Below are 21900 nucleotides of genomic sequence, written 5' to 3' on the forward strand. Positions count from 1 at the left end.
GAAAGGTTCATACTACAGAAGCCCTAGAAGCCCTAGACAAGGATGGCTACCAGAATATGAGCAGATTGGGGAAAGCCGTATTTCCAAGATATGACAACATTTGTGAATTATGGGGTATGGGAAAACTTCAGCAAACCTTTCTCTTCAGGATAGAAGGTAATTATTTCAAAACTGAGCAGCAAAAAAGCTGAGAAGCTGAAGGTAAGGCAGGACTCCAAACATAAAATATTCTGTGCAAGACAAAGTAGACATTTCTAGGAAACAAATGCCTCAGTAGACATGAAGGAGTCAATGGAACAAAACTAGACTTCTGGATGCGTGCCCTCTAAATCAGGAGTGGATAGCAGTATATAAGAGGGCCTGGCTTTGGACGGGCACACAGTACCAGCGGGCAAGTACCCGGAAGTCCAGTGTGCTTGATCTGTCCAACATTATCTAGAACAGGGGTTCCCAACCTTTTCTATGCTCACACCAGTAGGAAATATTTGATTAATGTTCGCACCCCCTACAAAAGTCTTGCCGGATTCCTATTATGCATACAGTACATACTTTCCCGCTTTGTCGCATTCCCTGAAATGTAATCTCGCACCCCCGGGGGTGCGGGCACTGCAGGTTCGGAACCCCTGATGTAGAACCTCAACATCAAGCAGAGATGTGACCGACCGCCAAGGCACAGTGCCCGTTGGTGAGGGGGGTTGAGTGATTTCCTTTACCAGTAGACACAGTATGAGGTGCGTTGCCGATGCCCATGGCTGCAGTGTCAAACACCCCTGTAGATGTACACTCTATGCGCACCCTTGGAATCCCAGACGTCCCAAGCACCAGGGGCACTATTCGCACAGTGAGGGGGGGACGAGCATCTGAGGCATACATTCAGTTATGTCTACTAGGCATGAGTGAGAAACTCACCATAGGGCCAACGTCACCTGTCTCCCCCTTCTCTCCGGACGGACCAGGCAGACCCTGCAGGTAGACACAAAAGAAGAACGCACTGATATACAGCCAGGTATGGGAAAAGGTTCCAGAACATTCTTGAAAGTACACACATGTCCTTACTGACTTGAAAGTGAAAGCTAACACATTCATACTATTCATGATCAAAGGGTCAGGTGACCAGCAATAATCTGTAAAGCCATTTGTACAACCCCAAGACAGCCATGCGCCCATCCACACCTGCATTCGCTGTGGTGGTAACATAGGTGGTGCCATGTTCTAGGAGCATCTGAGTGACTGACCTGCCCTCGTTGTGGTGGTAATACAATAATACATTCTCTCACCTGCCCTCGTTGTGGTGGTAATACAGTAATACATTCTCTCACCTGCCCTCGTTGTTGTGGTAATACAATAATACATTCTCTCACCTGCCCTCGTTGTTGTGGTAATACAATAATACATTCTCTCACCTGCCCTCGTTGTGGTGGTAATAAGTAAATGCAATCACTCACCTGCAGGCCAATCGGGCCAGGTGGACCGGGGAAACCACGTGTTCCTTCGTCTCCTTTAGCACCAAAGTGGCCCTGTTGGCCCCGGGGCCCGGGCTCGCCATCAGCACCCTGCAGAAGAAGCAAAGCAGGTCAAGGCACTCTGTGATTTAAGAGAGGTTATACAGAGGGGGGTACTCTCACCAGCTGAGGGGGGCGGGGGTATCATGGGGCTTATAGGGCCAGAAGAGCTCCAGCAAAGGCACTTTATCACTAGGCCAGGTGTAAGCATGGAGAGGAGACCCCTGACCCCTGACCTCTGCAGACAGATGCCAGGCAGGGGAGGACCTGCACCATGTTCATGGAGCAGTATTATTACACTTAGTGCAGATTATCGCTGTACAGCCAGACACAAGCGCGGTTTCATAGACTGGGGGGTCTACATCCATGTGAGCAGGTGGCAAGGACTCACCCTGTGCACGCTGCAAGCAGTCAGCAGCGGCTCTCTACAAATAAGGGAAATTGATAACACATAAACTAATTTTACTACTGTGATCTCCAACGTAACCCTTTCTAAATTCATTCCCTATGTATCCCAAACTCATTTTACTACTATGATTTCCCTAATCCCTTTCTCGAGACTCTTCCCTCCCTCATCTCTCCTTTTACTCAACCCAAACCTCATCTTACTACTATGATCCCCAAAAATACACATTCCAGACTCTTCCCTCTTCTATCCCTCCTTTATCCTACTCAATCCAATTAACAGACTCACATGTCCACTGCTCAAATGAACATATATTTCCATATACTAATTCACCACTAATCCTGTTTGAGAGCTACTCGCTGAAAAGCGCTTTGACACCTCGTCAGGGGTAGTGAGTGCTATATAAGGAAAATGCTACAAACCCAGTATGCATCTGTTCTTGGCATGTAGAGCTGTAGATTCACATTCTTTGCATAGCCTGCCATCTAGTGTTGAGTCCAGATGTTTGCAGTTTGTTTTTGTTCGAAGAAGTCTTTTCCAGTCACGAGGTAGGTGACTCCTCCTTTCGGTGATAATGCGCATGGGCATTGTTACATTGTTTGCCACAGAGGGCAATAATGGAGTTAGTAAGAGTAGTAAGAGATGTCCATGTACATATGTATCTAAGTAAGATGTTACTGCAACAGGTATAGGTACCCGGGGAGGCGGGTGGGTGCATGTGAATCTACAGCTCTACATGCCAAGAACAGATGCATACTGGGTAGGTAGAATTTTCCATTCGAGGCATGTGAGCTGTAGATCACATGCTTTGCATAGACTATACAGCAGTTATCTCCCAAAGCGGTGGCTAACCTGTAGCTGTTGCAGTTGTCTGAAATAGTGTATGTAAAACTGCTTGGCCTACACTATCTTGCATTCTTGCTAACACATCTACACAATAGTGTTTTGTGAATGTGTGAGGTGTATACCATGTTGCAGCCTTGCAGATGTCATCTATAGGTATATTCCCTAAGAATGCGATAGAAGACCCTAGTTTGCGCGGGGGAGTTGTCAATGTTTGTTTTGCTTTTGCATAGCATGTCTCATTTGAATATCCACCTTGCAAAACCTGATTTTGAGATAGGATTGCCTTTATGTGGTGGGGCAAAAGCCACAAATAGTTGTTTTGACTTACGGAAAGGTGTTGTCCTTTCTATATAGTAAAGTAGTGCTCTTTCCACATCTAAGGTGTGTAAAGCACGCTCTGCCACAGAATCTGGTTGAGGGAAGAACACAGGCAACTCAACAGATTGGTTGATATGAAAGGCAGACCTGGCCTTAGGTAAGCATTTAGGGTTGGTCCGAATAACCACTTTGTTTCAGTGTATTTGTAAAAATTATTCTTCTATGGTTAGTGCCTGAAGCTCACCTACTCTCCTTAGTAATGTGATAGCTATGAGGAAAGCAATCTTCCAAGTGAGAAATTTCAGTTCACATCCATGCAATGGCTCAAAAGGTGGACCCATTAACCTGGTGAGAACAATGTTGAGATTCCACATTGGAGCAAGTGGAATTCTTTGGGGAATGATTCTTTAAAGTCCCTCCATAAATGCTTTGACAGGCACTCTGAAGAGAGACAGATGTTGTCTGTTCTGTAGGTATGCTGCCAATCCAGCAAGATGTAAGCGTATGGATGTGTACACTAATTTGAAAAGCTGCAGATGTAATAGATAGCAAATGATGTTTTGAACTGGAGCATGAAGCTGGTTGATTTGAATATTATTGCAGTATATCACAAATCGCTTCCACTTTGCTGCAAAGCATGCTCTTGTGGTAGGACGTCTAGCCTCTTTGATGATGCTCACGCAGTCTGGCGGAAGATTAAGGTAGCCAAACTCTAAGATTTCAGTTGCCGGATCGCAAGGTTGAGATGGCTGGAATCTGGATGTCTTATCTCTACAAGGCTCTGAGTGAGCAGATTGGGAGTTAGGTGTAGTTTTTGGTGAGGAGCTACTGAGAGCTCCAACAGGGTTGTGAACCAGGGTTGCCGGGCCCATGTGGGAGCAACTAGGATTATTGTCAGTTACGCCTGTCTGAACTTCAGAACTACTAATGGAATGAGTGGGAGAGGTGGAAAAGTGTAGGCAAATATCCCTGACCAGTTCATCCATAGCGCATTGCCTTTGGACAATGGGTGTAGTTACCTGGATGCGAAGCTTGGGCAATTTGCGTTTAGGTTTATGGCGAAAAGATCTATGTCTGAAAATCCCCACATTTGGAAGAATGGGAGGGAACATGAGGGTGGGGGGGAACAGCGTTTACAACGCAACTTTTACAACGAAATACCTTTACGATGCAACCATTACAACGCAAGTCATTACAACGACTTGCGCTGGGGGCGCTCTAGGATAGGGAATACTTTTAATTTACTATCCAACACCTTCCTTACTATCCACGGGGACTGGAGTTGGAATAGTAAATTAAACTATTTACTATCCATCGCCCCCCAACGCAAGTCGTTGTAACGACTTGCGTTGTAAAAGTTGCGTCGTAAAGGCATGCGTTGTAAAAGCATGCGTTGTAACGATGTACATCCGAGGGTGAAGTTCCCATTCATGGATCTATTGTTTTTGACGACTGAGCAAATCTGCAATCGCATTGTTTACTCCTGGAAGGTGTTCTGCGAGGAGATACATATTGTGATGTATAGCGCATCTCCAGGTGGTCTGTGCTAGTTGTGACAGCTGGAGAGTGTGTGTCCCCCCCCTGTTTTTCTACGTAGTACATTGCTGTCAACTTGCCTGTATGAATCAGGACAGCTTTGCCTGCTAGATGAAATTGCTTTGAGCGCTAGAAAAATCTCTACCAGCTCTAGATGGTTTATGTGGAGCTGCTTTTGCTGCAGGCTCCACAGGCCCTGAATTGCATGCGTTTGGAAATGAGCTCCCCAACCAGTGAGCAATGCGTCTGCTGTTAGCACTCTCTGTGGAACCGGGTCGATGAATGGCAACCCTTTTGAAAGGTTTTGTGTATTCCACCACTGCAGAGAGCGATGGGTGCGGCCGTCTACCAAAACTATATTTGATAACAGACCCTGAGCCTGGTTCCACTGACGTGCTAAGCACTCCTGGAGGGGACGCATAAGATGTAAAACGCCATCATCCCTAGCAACTGCATGAACACTCGAGCTGACAACGAGTGTTGAGGCTGAAACTGACAGAGTAGAGTGTGCATATTGCGGATTCTGGACGGTTTGGGGTAGGCCAGTTCTTTTTGTATATTTATATTGTGGCTGAAAGATACGCCTGTGTGTTGGAAGGTTGTAGATGGAACTTGGACAGATTTACTGTGAATCCAAGTTGGTGGATCAACTGCACAGTTTTGTGAGTGTGATGTAGACAGCTTTTTTGCGAGCCAGCTTTTATGAGCCTGTACGCTAAGTATGGGAAGACATGAATGTGTTGTCTTCATAGATGAGCTGCGACTACAGCCAGGCATTTTGTGAAAACCATCGGTGCTGTAGTTACTTCAAATGGGAGCAACTTGAACTGATAATGCTGGCCTGCTACTACGAACCTGAGGTTTGCAGTGAGCAGGGTGTATTAGGATACGGAAATAGGCGTCCTTTAAGTCCAGAGTGGACAGAAAGGCGCCTTGTTAAAGGAGCAGGAGCACTTGTTGGAGTTTCACCATGTGAAAGGGGTCCGACTGAATATATAGATTTAGTTCTCTGAGGTCTAGTATAGGTCTGAGAGAGCCGCCCTTTTGGGAATTAAGAAGTACAGGGAGTATATCCCGGCCACTTGATATTGTAATGGAACTGGTTCTATGACTCCTTTTTCTAACAGAGAGAGAACTTCTTGCTTCAGAAGGGTGAGATGTTTTTGTGACACTACGTGTGATCTTGGGAAAATGATTGGGGGAGTGTCTGTAAGTTCCAGGCAGTAACCATATTGGATCATTTGTAGAACCCATTTGTCTGAGCTGATTCGTGTTCCAGACAAGGAGAAATTGTGAGAGACGTTCCCCGACAGGAGTGGAATGATGTGGGGGGTAGTGGTAGGAAGTCACTGCTTGTTATTTGCCGGGGAAGTGCTTGTGGAGTTGCCTCTGCCTCTTCTCCTACCGTTTTTCCCTCTAAAACCACCTCTAAAATAGCCTCTTGATGAGGGCGATTGGTTGCTGCCCTTGTAAAAGGAGGAGGGATTCTCTCTGGATATATTCTTGGAGCCACCCGTGTAAAAAGAGCGACAAAAGGAACCCCTATTTAAAGGTAACTGCAAAGCCCCCATGGACTTTGAGACCTCATTGTCTTTTTTCATTTTTTCCTGAGAGGTGTCATCTGCTGGGCCAATGAGGTGTTCTTTATCAAATGGTTAGTTGAGAATCCTGAGATTCTCAACCAAGAAATGCCTGCGTAGCAGTACGCTGGTGTTTACTGTGCGGGCTGCGGTGTCTGCTGCATCTAGGGCTCACCTGATGGAGGTATTTGTGATTAATTTACCCTCCTGGATAAGATCATTAGCCTTAGATTTATGTTCATTGGGCAGAAATTGCTTGAGCTTCTCTAACTCATCATAATGAGCCCTATCATATCGAGCTAACAAAGCTTAAGCATTAGCAATGAGTCAATGATTGGCCGCTTGTGGCAGCGACTCTTTTGCAAGAGGCATCAATTAACTTGGACTCCTTATCAGGAGGATGGGCGTCACCTGTGGTCTGTGAGTTAGCTCGCTTGAGAGAGTCTAAGGGCAGCTGACCCTTGATGTAGGTGGGGTCAGTAGCTGCAGGTTTATATTTTTCTCCACCCTAAGTGTGATGATTCTTTCTCTTACAGGATCTTTAAAGACCTCATCTGCATGCTTTAACATCCCTTTAAGCATTGGCAGTGTATGAGTAGCCGTTGAGAAGAACTTAGGGTCCCGAATAGGAAATCCTATTCTAAAGCCTCCGTATGCAGGTCTACCACATGATACTGAGCAGCCCTGTTAAGTAACTCAATGTATCCTATATTGTCGTCGGGTGGTGAGGGTCTAGATGGATATAAATCAGGGTCATTATCCGTGTTTGGCACAGTGTCATAGTCATCCCATGGGTCAGTATCCTGTGGCCTATTCTCATCCCCATCCCCTTCATCCTGTGGGTCAGGTGATAGTGGTGGTGGTGAATTTATTGGTGTGATGAGTAAGTTGGGATCAGTGGGCGAAGGAGGTGGAATGTAAGGTGGTGAAGGGTTTGTACCCACATTTATTCTCTACAAAGGTATGTGGCAATCCTCCTGTAGGCCCATTTCCCTTTTTCAGGCAATTTGGCAGGGATATGTCCAGTGTCTGGGGGTATAATGAGCTCTTTCTGTTTTGTATCCAAAGGTGGTACGTCGGACCGAGGATCTTTTGGTGGAGTCTTTCTCTTTGGTCGCCGTTTTCGGTGACAAAAGTTTCGGCTCCGAACCCTCCGGCTCCCAAGATTGGCTCTTCAATAACGGTGGAATAGTGACCATAACATGCTTTGGTTTCGACACCGAAGATTTCGTGTCGGCTCCGGCATGAGGCCGACTCGAGCCCGAGCTGGAAGGCTTTTCTTTATGTTTCGGGGCAGGGCCCGAGTGCGGGCGTCCAAAACTTTTTCTCAGTGCTAACCTTGGCCAGTAGGCAGAGGAAGGACAGGAGCCTTTTTGGTTTTGTGTTGTTGGGGCAAGGGGGCTTCTGTACTCACGGTACTCTGACCTGGTGTAATTTGTTCTTCTTCCATGTAGAAGTTGGCTTCGGACACAGAGATGTGTTGTGCTTCCTCAGCTCCTTGAGCCTGTAGTTCTTCTCTATCGAAATCTTCACCGAAGATGTCCGGTATGGAGCCGCCCTGGTGTTGCATCCCGTGACGTCAAGCCCGACTGGCATAAAGCGTCTTCTTCGATCGAAACGATCGGCACACGTCGCATTGTGTTACGGGGATAAGCAGATGTTGCACATTTCGTGCAAGTCGGTGCGTGGAAACTTGCTGTGACACCCTGGACAGATCTGGAATGGAGTCAGTTCTAATGACTGCTAGTGAGCCTGGCGCGGGTAGGCCCTCCACAAGTTTTCCGATCAAACTTTGGAGTCGGGACGGTACGCGGAGACTGGGAAACGCGATCGAGACACAATACCATTGAGGGTATTGGATTGCGCGTCGAAGGGAACCCGAGAAACGGTACTGGAATGCAGCAATTCACATCCGAACCCGATGGCGGAAAAAAACTATCTAACAATGGAGTCGATGCCCATGCGCACTATCCTTGAAAGGAGGAGTCACCTACCTCGTGACTGGAAAAGACTTCTTCGAACAAAAACAAAGTGCAAACATCCAGACCCAACACTAGATGGCATGCTGTGCAAAGCATGTGATCTACAGCTAACATGCCTCGAACATACAATTAGAATTAGAATATTCTCTAGGCTACTCTGTCCCCCCACTCCCTCTGATGAGGGTACAGCCCTCTATAGGCCCTGCACAGCCCTGTCTCATACCTGGCCACCAGGGGGCAGTGTCCCCAGGAGTGCAACAGTAAATGGGGGTCGGGAGTGGTACTATATGAATCATCCCAAGACACCAGAGAAGAAGATGCTGTACATTGTATTTCAGATACTTACAGCTGTGCCGGGCTGACCAACGGGGCCCATGGGACCAGGAGGGCCTGGTGGCCCCTGGGGAGAGAAAAAACAACATCATGAGAAAACAGGGGATGACGGAGGAGGGTGACTGGGCAACACGTAGTAAGAGATTGAAATACATGGGAAAGGAAAAAATGTGACAGATGGAGGGCACAGATGAGAGGAGAACTTACACAGAAAGAAGAAAACAGAAGATAAGAACTGGAAGGGAGTGGGCAGAGAGAGGAGTGGAGACAAGGGAAAGGAGTACCTTTGTGTCAGACAGTGAGATACAGAGAGATGCTTAGAGGGCACGAGCTACAGTGACAGGCAGTGCGAGACAGAGAGATGCTGAGAGGGCCCAAGCTTGAGTGACAGAAAGTGAGATACAGAGAGATGCTGAGAGGGCACGAGATAGAGTGACAGACAGGGAGATGCAGATAGGGTGTGAGCTAGAGTGACAGACAGTGAGATACAGAGAGATGTTGAGAGGGCGTGAGCTAGAGTGACAGACAATGAGATATGCTGAAAGGGCGTGAGCTAGAGTGACAGACAGGGAGATGCTGAGAGGGCGTGAGCTAGAGTGACAGACAGGGTGATACAGAGAGATGCTGAGAGGACGCAAGCTACAGTGACAGACAGTGATATACAGGGAGATGCTGAGAGGGCACGAGCTACAGTGACAGGCATTGAGAGACAGAGAGATGCTGAGAGGGCGCGAGCTAGAGTGACAGACAGGGAGATGCTGAGAGATGCTGAGAGTGCGCGAGCTACAGTGACAGACAGGGAGATGCTGAGAGATGCTGAGAGGGCGCGAGCTAGAGTAACAGACAGTGAGATACAGAGAGATGCTGAGAGGGCGTGAACGAGAGTGAAAGGCAGTGAGATACAGAGAAATGCTGAGGTGGCGCAAACTACAGTGACAGGCAGTGAGAGACAGAGAGATGCTGAGGGGGCGTGAGCTAGAGTGACAGTCAGTGAGATACAGGGAGATGCTAAGAGGGCACGAGCTACAGTGACAGGCAGTGAGAGACAGAGAGATGCTGAGAGGGCGCGAGCTAGAGTGACAGACACCGAGATACAGAGAGATGCTGAGTGGGTGCGAGCTAGAGTGACAGTCAGGGAGATACAAAGAGATGCTGAGAGGGCGCAGCCTAGAGTGACAAACAGTGAGATACAGAGAGATGCTGAGAGGGCGCGAGCTAGAGTAACTGACAGTGAGATACAGAGAGATGCTGAGAGGGCGCGAGCTAGAGTGACAGGCAGTAAGGTACAGAGAGATGCTAAGAGGGCACGAGCTACAGTGACAGGCAGTGAGATACAGAGAGATGCTGAGAGGGCGCGAGCTACAGTGACAGGCAGTGAGAGACAGAGAGATGCTGAGAGGGCATGAGCTACAGTGACAGGCAGTGATATACAGAGAGACGCTGAGAGGGCGTGAGCTAGAGTGACAGACAGGGAGATGCTGAGAGGGCGCAAGCTTCCGTGACAGGCAGTGGGAGACAGAGAGATGCTGAGAGGGCATGAGCTACAGTGACAGGCAGTGAGACACAGAGAGATGCTGAGAGGACGCGAGCTAGAGTGACAGACAGTGAGTGACAGAGATGCTGAGAGGGCGCGAGCTAGAGTGACAGACAGTGAGATACAGAGAGATGGTGAGAGGGCGTGAGCTAGAGTGACAGACAGTGAAAGACAGAGAAATGCTGAGAAGGCGCGAGTTAGAGTGACAAACAGGGATATACAGAGAGTTGCTGAGAGGGCGCGAGCTACAGTGAGAGACGGGCAGAGAATGAGAGGACACTAGTAACAGTGAGAAGAGGGAGAGACACAATGCGTTACTTACATGCTCTCCTTTCCCCCCTTTGGCTCCCTTCTGTCCATGCTCACCAACTTCACCCTAAGGAGGAAAAACACACAGAATCAGTCAGGAGAAGGATCTAAAGAACTTTAAAACACAGATATCCATGAAAGCAGTAAACAACTGAGGAGGAGGTACCCACCTTGTCGCCATCTTCACCGGGTCCACCTGGAGGTCCGGCAGCCCCAGGCAGGCCGACTGGGCCCTGGACTCCATCGCGACCAGCTGGGCCAAGTGGACCTTTCTCACCCTGAGGAAAACATAATCAACAACATCAAAAGCCGCAAAACAAACAGAAAGACCACTCAAGATTTCAACCCACATTGTGTCTGAGAATACCACCAACCTCTACTGTGTACATGTACTAACATTCCTGCCACTGCTTACTTTGAACTGGTGATTTCCGGGTGCACAAAATCTGCAATTAATTGTTAGCACAGGCACTAGTGACAGTCTACCACATGTTGGCACTCTTTGTTTAATTTAGAGAGGAGTACAACAACAGTTGTTTATTATATATACATTAAGAATGACTAATAGCTGCTGCTAAAGCCATTCTTATAATTTTGTGGTCCTGGCATTGTCAGAATTGTTACCCTTGTAGGAGTGTGACGGTCAGTAGTTATGCTGCTACTGTAACTGACAGCGGCAATGTGCAGGGCAAGCGGAAGTGGCCTGCTGACTAGGGCACTGGCACTTATTTATTTATTTAACAAATTAAGCACTGATTACTGCTATTTTTACCCTGTTGCAAATGTTTGCCCCCGCAAGGACTAGCACATTCGTGAGCCAACCACCATCATCATCCCAGCTCCAGGGTCTCAGGAGAGACCATTTGTGACAGAGCAGAGCCCCAAAACACATCCCCTTCTTTATCACGAGCACAGAACGGAGATGTGTCTCTTTTGGCAAACCCAGGACATTCCCGGGCTAGGGAAGATGCTCCTAGTTCCTGAACTCAAGAGTTCTTGAGGCAAACTGAATAAAAAAAAGTACATACTACACAAAGCTGGGGCAGGTCTCAGACTCATCAGGTCTCATGCAAATTCTATGGGAACCCAGAAGAAATATTTCCTCTTGTGCAAACCCAGAAAATAGTTTCTCCTCCTTGACTTGCAGAGTCTTTTTACTGGGAATTGGTGAACAGCCGCCTCACTCCGGAAGAAATCTGATCCTGTGTGATGGAGCCAGCATTGAAGAGGAGCCAGAACATCTCCTGTGACCTCAAGACTATAGACAAGAGACCTTCCTTCACCCAACTCAAAGGCTAGAACACAGATTAGATCCAAGATAGAGCAAAACCATTTAACTTCCCTGAGAGTTCGCAAAGTTAACATGGCATTGCAAAGGAGCTAGTCCCCATTTTCTGATGAGGCATATATGTATTTATATGTGTTATGTGGAGCGTAACCCCAGCAAATAGACATATGGTGGGTGATGGTGAAGCTGGTAGCGCTTAGTCAGAAGATAAGGAGGGATCTGACAAGTCTGGCTGCAGGCACATCATGTGGCAAGGATGTCATGGACGAGATGATGAGGTTGAGATGAGGCACTTGGTGTGAGCAGGAAGCGTGAAGCCTTAGGAGGCTTTACACAGAAGGCCAATGAGTATTTCTTCTGTATGTTCCTTGGTAGGTGGCAGAGAACAATGGAGCGGGTGAAAGATGAGGGGTGGAGGTCAGTGATCTCAGGTGAAGCTGGTTCCGCGTACCACTCTGGCGTCACACAGCAGGAAGCGGCAGGTGAGGCGCTGGAAGGAGCGGGGTTGCAGGCTGTTGCTGAATCCGTCACTGAAACAAATCTCAGAGCTGGCAGAAGCGGATCTTTAGTGTTTAATGCTCATTTAATAATCCACATGTGGCCCACAAATTTTAGATCAAAAGTCTAAATATAGTCCTAATTCTAAGTTTAGACCTAAAGTTTAACTTAGACCAAAATTCTAACTTTACTCGTAGTGAAGTTAGACTATAGGTCTAAACGTAGACTCCATTGGAAACATTGTTTACATTGCATGCCATTACAACGCAAGTCATGACAACGACTTGCTGTAGGGGGCAGAAGGTGTTAGATTTAAAATCCAACACCTTCCCTACTGTTGCACAGACTGGAGGTGGAATAGTAAATGATCCTATTCCAACATCCAACGCCCCCTACAGCAAGTCATTGTAATGACTTACGTTGTAATGGTATGCAATGTAACAACGCAGTCGTTGAAACGACTTGAGTTGTAATGGTATGCGATGTAACAATGGAGTCGTTGTAACGATTGCGTTGTAATGGCATGCGATGTATCGCATGCCTTGTAATGTGGCATATTTTTAGACTTCAGTTCTAAACTTAGACTTTTGGTCTGAGTTTACCTTTATGAATCGGGCCTTTTGTCTCTTATCGTCCTGTGCAAGACTTGAATGGTATAGTTTTGCCAAAAGTGGAGCACTTTTGTCAAAAATGTAATGCAATGTCGGCCAGTCACCATTTCCAAAAGATTTCTCTCAGCGTGTTGAGACACTGATGATTTTTCATGGCAGGTCCTCGAAGCCTTGTATGGCAGACGTGGGTCGCAAAAATACTCATCGGAAGGTCCGTTCTTAGTAGGACAGGTCTTTCAATACATGGCTAACAGAACTCCCAAGGTGGCTGAGCTGTCAGATAAAGATCTCCGATGGCAAAGCAGCTGAGACTCCAGTTCTGGAACCAAGTAACCTTCATCTCCGAGTGAGGCGGAATACGGTCAGTCCGGTGGGCTGGGATATGCCACATTTTACTCACACCACACTAAATGATGTTTGTACTTAAATCAGTTCACAAGCCTCGCCCTCACGCCTGGGACTAAGGATTCAACAACCTGCGCTGCACCATGGCAGACAGGTCAGACAGAATGGAAATAAGACCACCTTTTTTATTTGCACCAGTACTAACATATGTGCATTTTCTAGGTCCCACCTGTTAGACTTGTTTCCAATAAAGAACCAAGTAGAAGTCCCCTCCAGAAAAGAAGCCCACTCCCGTCCACGGAATGCCCAATGCGATGATCTTCATGTACTCACCGGAACGCCTTTCTCTCCAGCAGGACCGGGTGGCCCCTGAGGGCCTGGCCGACCTGGGGGACCAATGGCACCACCCTGGCCTGGCCCCCCTCTCTCTCCTGGGGATCCCTGAAGGGAAATAAAGAAGCATTGCTCAGTACCACAGCAGAAGTAGTTTCCTCATCCACGTATGCAAACTTAACATATCTCTGAGCATCACTTTGGCAGGACCTCAGAGTCTGGTTTTGTCTCGTGCTTATTCCCCCGTTTCCCTTCACATTAATCTCCCTCCTTCCCTATTCACAGCACAGGACCCTGAGGACAAAGGCTCCACCACTGGTAGCAAACACTCACCGCGGGGCCTGGGGGACCGGCTGGGCCTTCATTACCTTTCAGTCCTCCACCGCCCTAGAGAAGAAAAGAAACAGATCAGGGTCAGTGGTAATAGTGGAGGCACTGGTGCAGCGCATCAAAAGGAAGGACCTAGTTAGATGCATAGATGCTGTGTTTAAATTGATAAATACAATGTTATTGTATACCATGAAATATGTACGTATAATAACAAACTCTCATCTCAGTTGCTGAATTTATCAGATGTGACCTCCCCTTCAACTTCGAGTCAGTAATACTTGGTCAGGCAGGACCTGTGACCTAGGCTTGAAGCAAGTGATTGACAGATCACAGGTGGGGTGACACGTATCCCTTAGACAAGTGCGCAAACATGAAAACCCAGATCGATATCACAGATAGGCAGTGACACTACAATGGTCTCAAGAGATTGTCCCCAATAAAACATGGCCGGAGGGGCATGAGTTTCTAAAAACAACCATAAAGTCGGATGCCACAGTAAGTTAGGAAGTTAGGAACACACAGCCAACCAAAACACAGCATGCACACTACACACAGTGATCATGCGTTCCCCATGCTGGACAGCTGGACACGTACCCACTGGCCCTGCATTGTGTCCACGCAAGGTGGAGACCCTTCTGGGCTCCTTATCAAACGGACAGATTTATGGCCCCATGACTGGGCCCAGATTTATGTCTCCAAAGGAATGTTCAAATAATGTTATGATGCTTCATGTAAGGCTGAAACCAATGTGCTTTGAGACAGTATTCAGACCCCGACTCCGTTACCTGTTCTACCGGCCGCTGCATTTAATTACAACTGTTCCTGTTTTGCCAAATGCCTCTTATTTTACATTTTTTCAAGGTAAAGTCATATTCGAGCAACAGCTGCAAAATGGAAGACACGCAAGAGCTTCCAGTCAGCATCGTGCTTCCCAGGGGTCAGCACCACACCAAGCGTGGGAGCAATGCTGAGCGCTCATTGACTCAATGAATTACTTCTCCGTCGCTGGCCCTCTGGATTCCCTGCATCCACACGGCAGGTGCCCGGTGTCCACAGCACCACAATTCAAGCAGGATATCACATCCCAAGCTTTGACCCCTGGTGGAGAGCACAACACAAGCCGATACTGCATGGTAATAGCTACTTACTGGAGTGCCCGGAAGACCTCGCTCACCAGGGAAACCTCGGAGTCCGGCAGGGCCATCCTTTCCGGGAGTACCAATAGGACCTGGGTCACCCTGTGGACAAAGGACAAACAGGGTGTGAAGTAAGCAAGCAAAAAACCACTCCCAGATGCAACCTCATGGAAAGGATATCCGTCAAAGCAAACTTTCCCTCCGCAAACATTACTGCTGTTTTGCCATACATTCAAAACAAACCCAACCCTTGCCACACTCACCTTGGTTCCCTCCTTTCCAGATGGTCCAGGAAGACCCTGTTCGCCAGGAGGTCCGGGAGGACCAGGGTGTCCTCTCTCCCCCATGGGACCGCTCTCGCCTGCTGCACCCTGTTGGAAAGAGGAAAAAAAGGCAGTGGTGTGAGGAAAACAAAATGATCAGTGAAGACCATCAACAACATGTTATTTTTACGTTCTCTGTTCTTCAGATTGTGTCACAGCCCTCAGGAGCAGAGACAGAGTTTGCAACTAAAGATTCTTTTGTTCTTATGGTTACCATTTCTTTACTTCTCACACCATATACCAGAGACTGAGTGGGAGGTGAGTGTGATTACTGTTTGTTCAAATGTTAATGCTGAAATATAGTATTCACAAAAGATATTGCAAGGATTAGTTTTGATGGGGAATTAACTGAAAAATACATATATACGTTTGTTACATTGCAACAAACATCTTCTGGAAAATGCAAACCTAGTATCTATGGACAGTCATTTTGCCCCTTAAGAAAACGGCAAAACATTGGAGGACTGTACAAAAGGAAGTGCATTTCCGACAGATGTACAACATTTATCAAAACGTTTTGCTGTTCTCCATTTTTCCAGAATAATGAAAAAATACAGTGAAACCTGAGTCAGGATTGATTTTAATTTGCAGACCTTGAATGAAAGCAAAGACAGCTCGTGGATAAAGCAGTCTCTGGTTGGTGCTCTCGTGCAAAGCAGACTGAGCGCCTCTGTTTCCTGTAGTGCCCCCTCTACTCCTTCAGTATCTGAAGGACTCTCGTTCAAAGCAGACTGAGCGCTTCTGCTTCTTATAGTAGGGACCACTGACTTCATGACTGCCCCTCTACTCCTGCAGTAATGATGACTTCTTTATCATCCCTCCTGTTATGCTACACTGTGTCATGATATGCTATATGATGTTATGCATTGTCATGTTATGTTGCGCTATCAGATTTTGGCAGGTATTTGTATAGGTGGTCAGCTTACTGTGGTAGGCTATCCCCTCAGGCAAACCCTGTGGGTACGAAATTAGGGCTGTGTAAAATCCTTTCGACCTCCTTACGGGTATATTATTTTGCCAAATGTAATTTTGTAGTTCTTTTCAGCATTTCTGATGGTTGCCTTGTGTGAAGTATTGTGTGCAGTACAGTGGGTTTGGGTTGCTTATGGTGACAAGCCAGTGATAAAGGGTGTAGAGCAGTTTAGTTAATTGTGAAAGGTTCTGTGAGTTCCACGGATAGATTGATGTCATGGGTAAGTGCTCTGGTGTGGCTTAGCCTCTAGACAAAGCCTTGGGGTAGAAGGTTCCACTCGCTGTGAGAATCTGCGCTTGGCCCTTGGGAAGGGGCAGGTGCTACACTATTCTGCCAACTCTAATTTTGTGCACATTTTTCATTTTACAATTATATGCCTGAGGATTGCCTTGTGGGAAAACTTATGCTCAGTACAGTAGGCCTCAGTAGGTTATTATGGCAGGACAAGGTGAAAGGCTTCTAGACTGGTTGATTCATTAGGAAAAAGTTTTGCAAGAGGCGATAGATATGATCTGTTTATTATGAAAACTTACGGTAAATGCAACAGGTATGACTGATATATTATGCAAAGCAAAAGTTGAAGCCTAATGGCTTTTAAGGGTGGTTGTTATTATGCTGCCGTGAAGATTGACAACATTTGTTTTGTTGCATCTATTCTCACAGATGACCATAGTAGGCGAGGGGTTTGGTTACCCACTTTGGCAAACCTTGGTGATCGATGATTCACACCATAATAATCTGTGCTAGATCCTCTGGGGCACATCAGACAGTTTAAAATGTCTCCCAGGAACATGTAATCAAAGACAGCCACAAGGAAATGCATGCATCACATCCTTACATAGAGGGCCTTAGGTCAACCCTCTGTTCAGTTGGTCTATTCTAGTGTCATTCAAGTTCTTTTTTTCCTGATGACACGTGCACATCTGCCTGAAAAATGAGCGCTCTTCAATGCCCGCGCGTAGAGGCTCCGCGTCCCTTTCTCTAACCCTCACCCCCTCCCGCATCCGACGAGTAGACGTTGAGGTCGATCCTTCTCCTACCTAGCATCAAAGACATGAGACAAGACACTGCCCTTTCATCTCCGGACCTACCCATCTCTTCCAGAGTTCCAAACGTCCCTGAAGACCCGGCTCTTCGGCAAATCAACAGAACCCTGCCAGAGCCTGGATATCCTCACGGGCGACAAGAAGCATTCTACAAATCTACTGATTGATTGATGGGCTAATCCTTTAGCTTTGCAATTGCTACTTTTTATGTCTCCTTTCTTTTTCCAAAGCATCCAGCAGCTTCAACTGTCAGCACTACTGGGACCCTTGCTTCAGCACTCTGATTTCATCGTCAGAGTGCTGCATTACATGCGGCTACTGCTCTAAAGCAGGCGGCCATCTTGGAATGCTATTGTCCCAAGTGTATTCTTTTTTTACAACTCTATCATGCCCAACAAATTACTTCTAAACTTTGCAGCCATGATGGAACAATAAAATGACAGCACACTATGTATGAAAACCATTGCAAGACGGCCATCTACTGCTATGTTTAATGTTATTTTAATTGGAAGCCTATACAGTGTGTTTTCTTTATTCTACTTTTATTCTTTTGAATTTACCTTACATGTGCTTATTAAGTTTGCATGTGTGTTTTATTGTGGATGAGTAAGTGATTGGAAGCAAGAATGAGTCAGTGGGAGAAGCAAAGAATGAGTGATCCAGTGAATGCATAGTGACTTATTGAGTGCCTAAGCTCACCAGTGAGTGTAGAAGCACTTTCTGAAATAGGCCCCATGCATTAACAATGCATGTTTTAAGTTTAGGGGAAAGCAGAGCCAGGAAGCTGCTGATAATCACAGGCACCAGGGGGAATGGTGGAGCCTAAAGGGTCTGGGAGCCAGGAGCACAACCGTGAACAGAGTTGTGAACCATTAAAGCGGGGACTCTCGCTAGAGAGTAGCCTATCACAGGATGTGAGGGTCGTGGTAATGTGGTCTGTGCCTCTCAGGCCACAAATGGGTGTTACTGCATGAGTTTGTTCAGGTAAATAAACTTCCAATCACATGGCTACATATTTATGCAAAGTCACAATCATGTGGTTCCTGGTAAACGCAACAATTCAATCACATGGCAAGTACAGTCACTAAGCTGCTGTACCCAAACAACCAATCACACAACGCCAGATCTGTCATCTGTTCACATGGGCCCTGCTGTATGTAAACATTTCTGCCTGTGACTAATTGTGCAAGTAAACATTTATGCACATTTATCGTGATGCAAGTAAGCTCACAGAGGAACCGGCACATGGAAACGCAATCACATGCCTCAGGTTGTAGGTAATCATCTGACCACATGTGTACTGGTGTTTGTAAACATCCATGCACATGGCTATTGATGCAAATACACACCCAGGGGCTCATGAATGTGGGTGCAAGTAAACATACAGACAACAGCAGCATGTCAACAATTATGCACACATCCAATCATATGGATCCTGGTCTCGCAGGGGTACCATCATGCACATGACTACTGATGCAGCTAAACTCTTAGGTGCATATTAACACCCGCTCATATGGCTACTGGTGTATGGGAACATGTGGTCATATGTATGCAAATCTCCAGTCCCAACACGATAGGTTCATATTAATACCCACTGACATAGCTAATGGTGTATGAAAAGATGCGGCCAGATGTATGTAAATCTCCAGTCCCAAAATGCTAGGTGCATATTACAAACCACTCACATGGCTACTAGTGTATGAGAACATGCGGTCATATGTATGCAAATCTCCAGTCCCAAAACTCTGGGTGCATATTATCACCCCCTCACATGCCTACTGGAGCATGTAAACGTGCAGTCATATGCATGTAAATCTCCAGTCACAACACCCTAGGTGCATATTAACACCCTCTCACATGGCTATTGGTGTATGTAAACATGTGCTCCATATGTATATAAATCTACAATCACAAAAGTGTAGATGCATATTAACACCCCCTCACATGGCTACTGGTGTATGTAAACATGCGGTTATAAGTATGTAAATCTACAGTCCCAATAGTCTAGATGCATATTAACACCCACTCACACTGCTACTGGTGTATGTAAACAGGCACTCCTATGTATGTAAATCTCCAGTTCCAAAACTCTAGGTGCATATTAACACCCCCTCACATGCCTACTGGTGAATGTAAACATGAGGTCATATGTATGCAAATCTCCAGTCCCAAAACTCTGGGAGCATATTATCACCCACTCACACGGCTACTGGAGCATGTAAACGTGCAGTCATATGCATGTAAATCTCCAGTCACAAAACCGTAGGTGCATATTAACATCGTCTCACATGGCTATTGGTGTATATAAACATGTGCTCCATATGTATATAAATCTACAATCACAAAAGTGAAGATGCATATTAACACTCCCTCACAAGGCTACTGGTGTATGTAAACATGCGGTTATAAGTATGTAAATCTACAGTCCCAATAGTCTAGATGCATATTAACACCCACTCACACGGCTACCGGTGCACGTGAGCATGTGGTCATATGTAGGCAAATCTCCAGTCCCAAAACTCTAGATGCATATTAACACACACTCACACAGCTACTGGTGACTGTGAGCATTAGGTAATATGTATGTAAATCTCCAGTCCTAAAACTCTAGGTGCATATAAACACCCATTCACATGGCTACTGGTGAATGGAAACATGCAAACACTCACTCACATGGCTACTGGTGCATGTAAACGTGATCATATGCATGTAAATCTCCAGTTCCAAAACTCTAGGTGCATATTAACACCTACTCACACAGCTACTCGTGCATGTGAATATGCAGTCCTATGTTTGTAAATCTCCAGTTCCAAAACCCTAGGTGCGCATCAATACCCGCTCACATGGTTACTGTTGTATGTAAACATGCAGTCATGTAAATCTCCAATTTCAAGACTCCTGGTGTATGGAAACAGCCACTCACATGGCTCCTGCCGTGACTAAGCATGACACAGCTGACGCGGTGCAGACACAATTGAAGGTGTAACACCTACTACGTGACGGAAGCAAAGAACACTAACTGAGACATGGGCGAAACCCATGGAGCCGGTGAAGCTGTTAATACACACATGTGGCATTGTCTCACGTCTCATGTATCCACAAGTGACTCACCTGGGGGCCAACAACACCGGGTGGGCCAGTGGTACCCGTCTTGCCTTGGAAGCCCTGCAAAGTGACAACATTAGAATGAATCAGCTGGAAGTAGAAGTAATGCAAGTCAAACACACACCAGTGATATCAGACTGAGAGTTGGTCGGGAGAAGATCATCTTCAAGCTGCTAAACAGTAAGTAATCCCTACAGACCTCATGAATGCACTGCAAGGGGCCCCTGGGGAGGAGAATGGAGCCTACAGACAAGAGGTATGGATATCTGTCTGGCTAATCAGTAGGAGAGCAGGAGAGGGTGGCTAGTGAATGAGTATGAACGTGCCTTTACAGGGTCGCCGGTCACAGACCCCTGCGACACAGTCGCGAGGGAGGGATGCAGAACTGTAGTAAGAGATGGGGGCACCGATTATCAGAGGTTTTTGCATATCTACATTTCATAGAATCAGGAACAGTGAAATTTGATGCTCAAGGGTTGCACTAGAAATGTGGTAAATCCTCTAATGGGGGAGAATAACCACTTTTGCAAGTTTCGAGTTAAGGGAGGGCCTGTGGGTATTGCAGTGTGACACCCTGAAAATTGGGCGAACACCCCAAAAACCTCACGTGTTTGAAGTACTCTTGTATCACGTGCAGGTACTTTTCCACCATGTAAACCCACGTATATTGCTCCTATGTGTTCTAGACTACGAGTGGGGAGAGTGAGCAGCCATCTTTACTGATACCCAAAGAGAGCTGAACATCTATTCATGTCCTGTTGCCGATCTGTCATGGCTGATGCACAGCATAGCACCAAAAAGTAGACTGTGATGAACAGGTGCCACACAGTACCAGAACTACTTTGTGACAGTTGTGATCATGCTCCCAGAAGCACAAAGGACCAGGGAAGCACAACACACAAGGCTGTGTGTGGCCTTGGCATACATTTTAAGAAATATTACCCTTGGGGTACAAAAGAACTAAGGGCCTGATTTAGGTCTTGTTGGACGGGTTACTTCGTCACAACGGTGACGGATATCCCATCCACCGAAATATAAATCCCATTATATCCTATCGGATTGTTACTCCATCACAACGGTGACGAATATCCCATCCACCGAAATATAAATCCCATTATATCCTATCGGATTGTTACTCCATCACAACGGTGACGGATATCCCATCCACCGAAATATAAATCCCATTATATCCTATCGGATTGTTACTCCATCACAACGGTGACGGATATCCCATCCACCGAAATATAAATCCCATTATATCCTATCGGATTGTTACTCCATCACAACGGTGACGGATATCCCATCCACTGAAAAATAAATCCTCTAGCATATAATGGGATTAATATTCCCACGGTTGGGATATCGGTCGCCATTGTAACGAAGAAACCCGTCCACCGAAACCTGAATCAGGCCCAAAATCTCCTGACCCATGTGGATACATTTTATGTACATGAATGACCCAGGGAACCAATGACTCAAGTACTAACGTGAATATTGTGAAACCCATGAAAGTCAGAAATGTGTTCCAAACGAGTGGGAGCACTGATGGCAACAAATGTTCATCTT

The 21900-nt window shown here is 46.4% G+C and overlaps 1 protein-coding gene across 6 annotated transcripts in view; it reads right to left on the bottom strand.

Annotated features, from left to right (window-relative positions):
- Positions 1-21900, bottom strand: part of LOC147668685 (collagen alpha-1(V) chain-like) — a 323501-nt gene that overhangs the window by 77793 nt on the left and 223808 nt on the right. For all 6 annotated transcript variants that reach the window (XM_086948522.1, XM_086948518.1, XM_086948520.1 and 3 more), the window contains 10 exons: positions 20341-20394; positions 15151-15258; positions 14900-14989; positions 13755-13808; positions 13422-13529; positions 10517-10624; positions 10360-10413; positions 8517-8570; positions 1446-1553; positions 910-963 (listed from right to left, as the gene is read on the bottom strand). In XM_086948522.1, coding sequence (XP_086804648.1) covers positions 910-963; positions 1446-1553; positions 8517-8570; positions 10360-10413; positions 10517-10624; positions 13422-13529; positions 13755-13808; positions 14900-14989; positions 15151-15258; positions 20341-20394 — 792 coding nt within the window. The remainder of the gene's footprint in view (positions 1-909; positions 964-1445; positions 1554-8516; positions 8571-10359; positions 10414-10516; positions 10625-13421; positions 13530-13754; positions 13809-14899; positions 14990-15150; positions 15259-20340; positions 20395-21900) is intronic.

The sequence above is a fragment of the Lissotriton vulgaris genome, unplaced genomic scaffold, assembly GCF_964263255.1.
Source record: "Lissotriton vulgaris unplaced genomic scaffold, aLisVul1.2 SCAFFOLD_1231, whole genome shotgun sequence".
Classification (NCBI taxonomy): Eukaryota; Metazoa; Chordata; class Amphibia; order Caudata; family Salamandridae; genus Lissotriton; species Lissotriton vulgaris.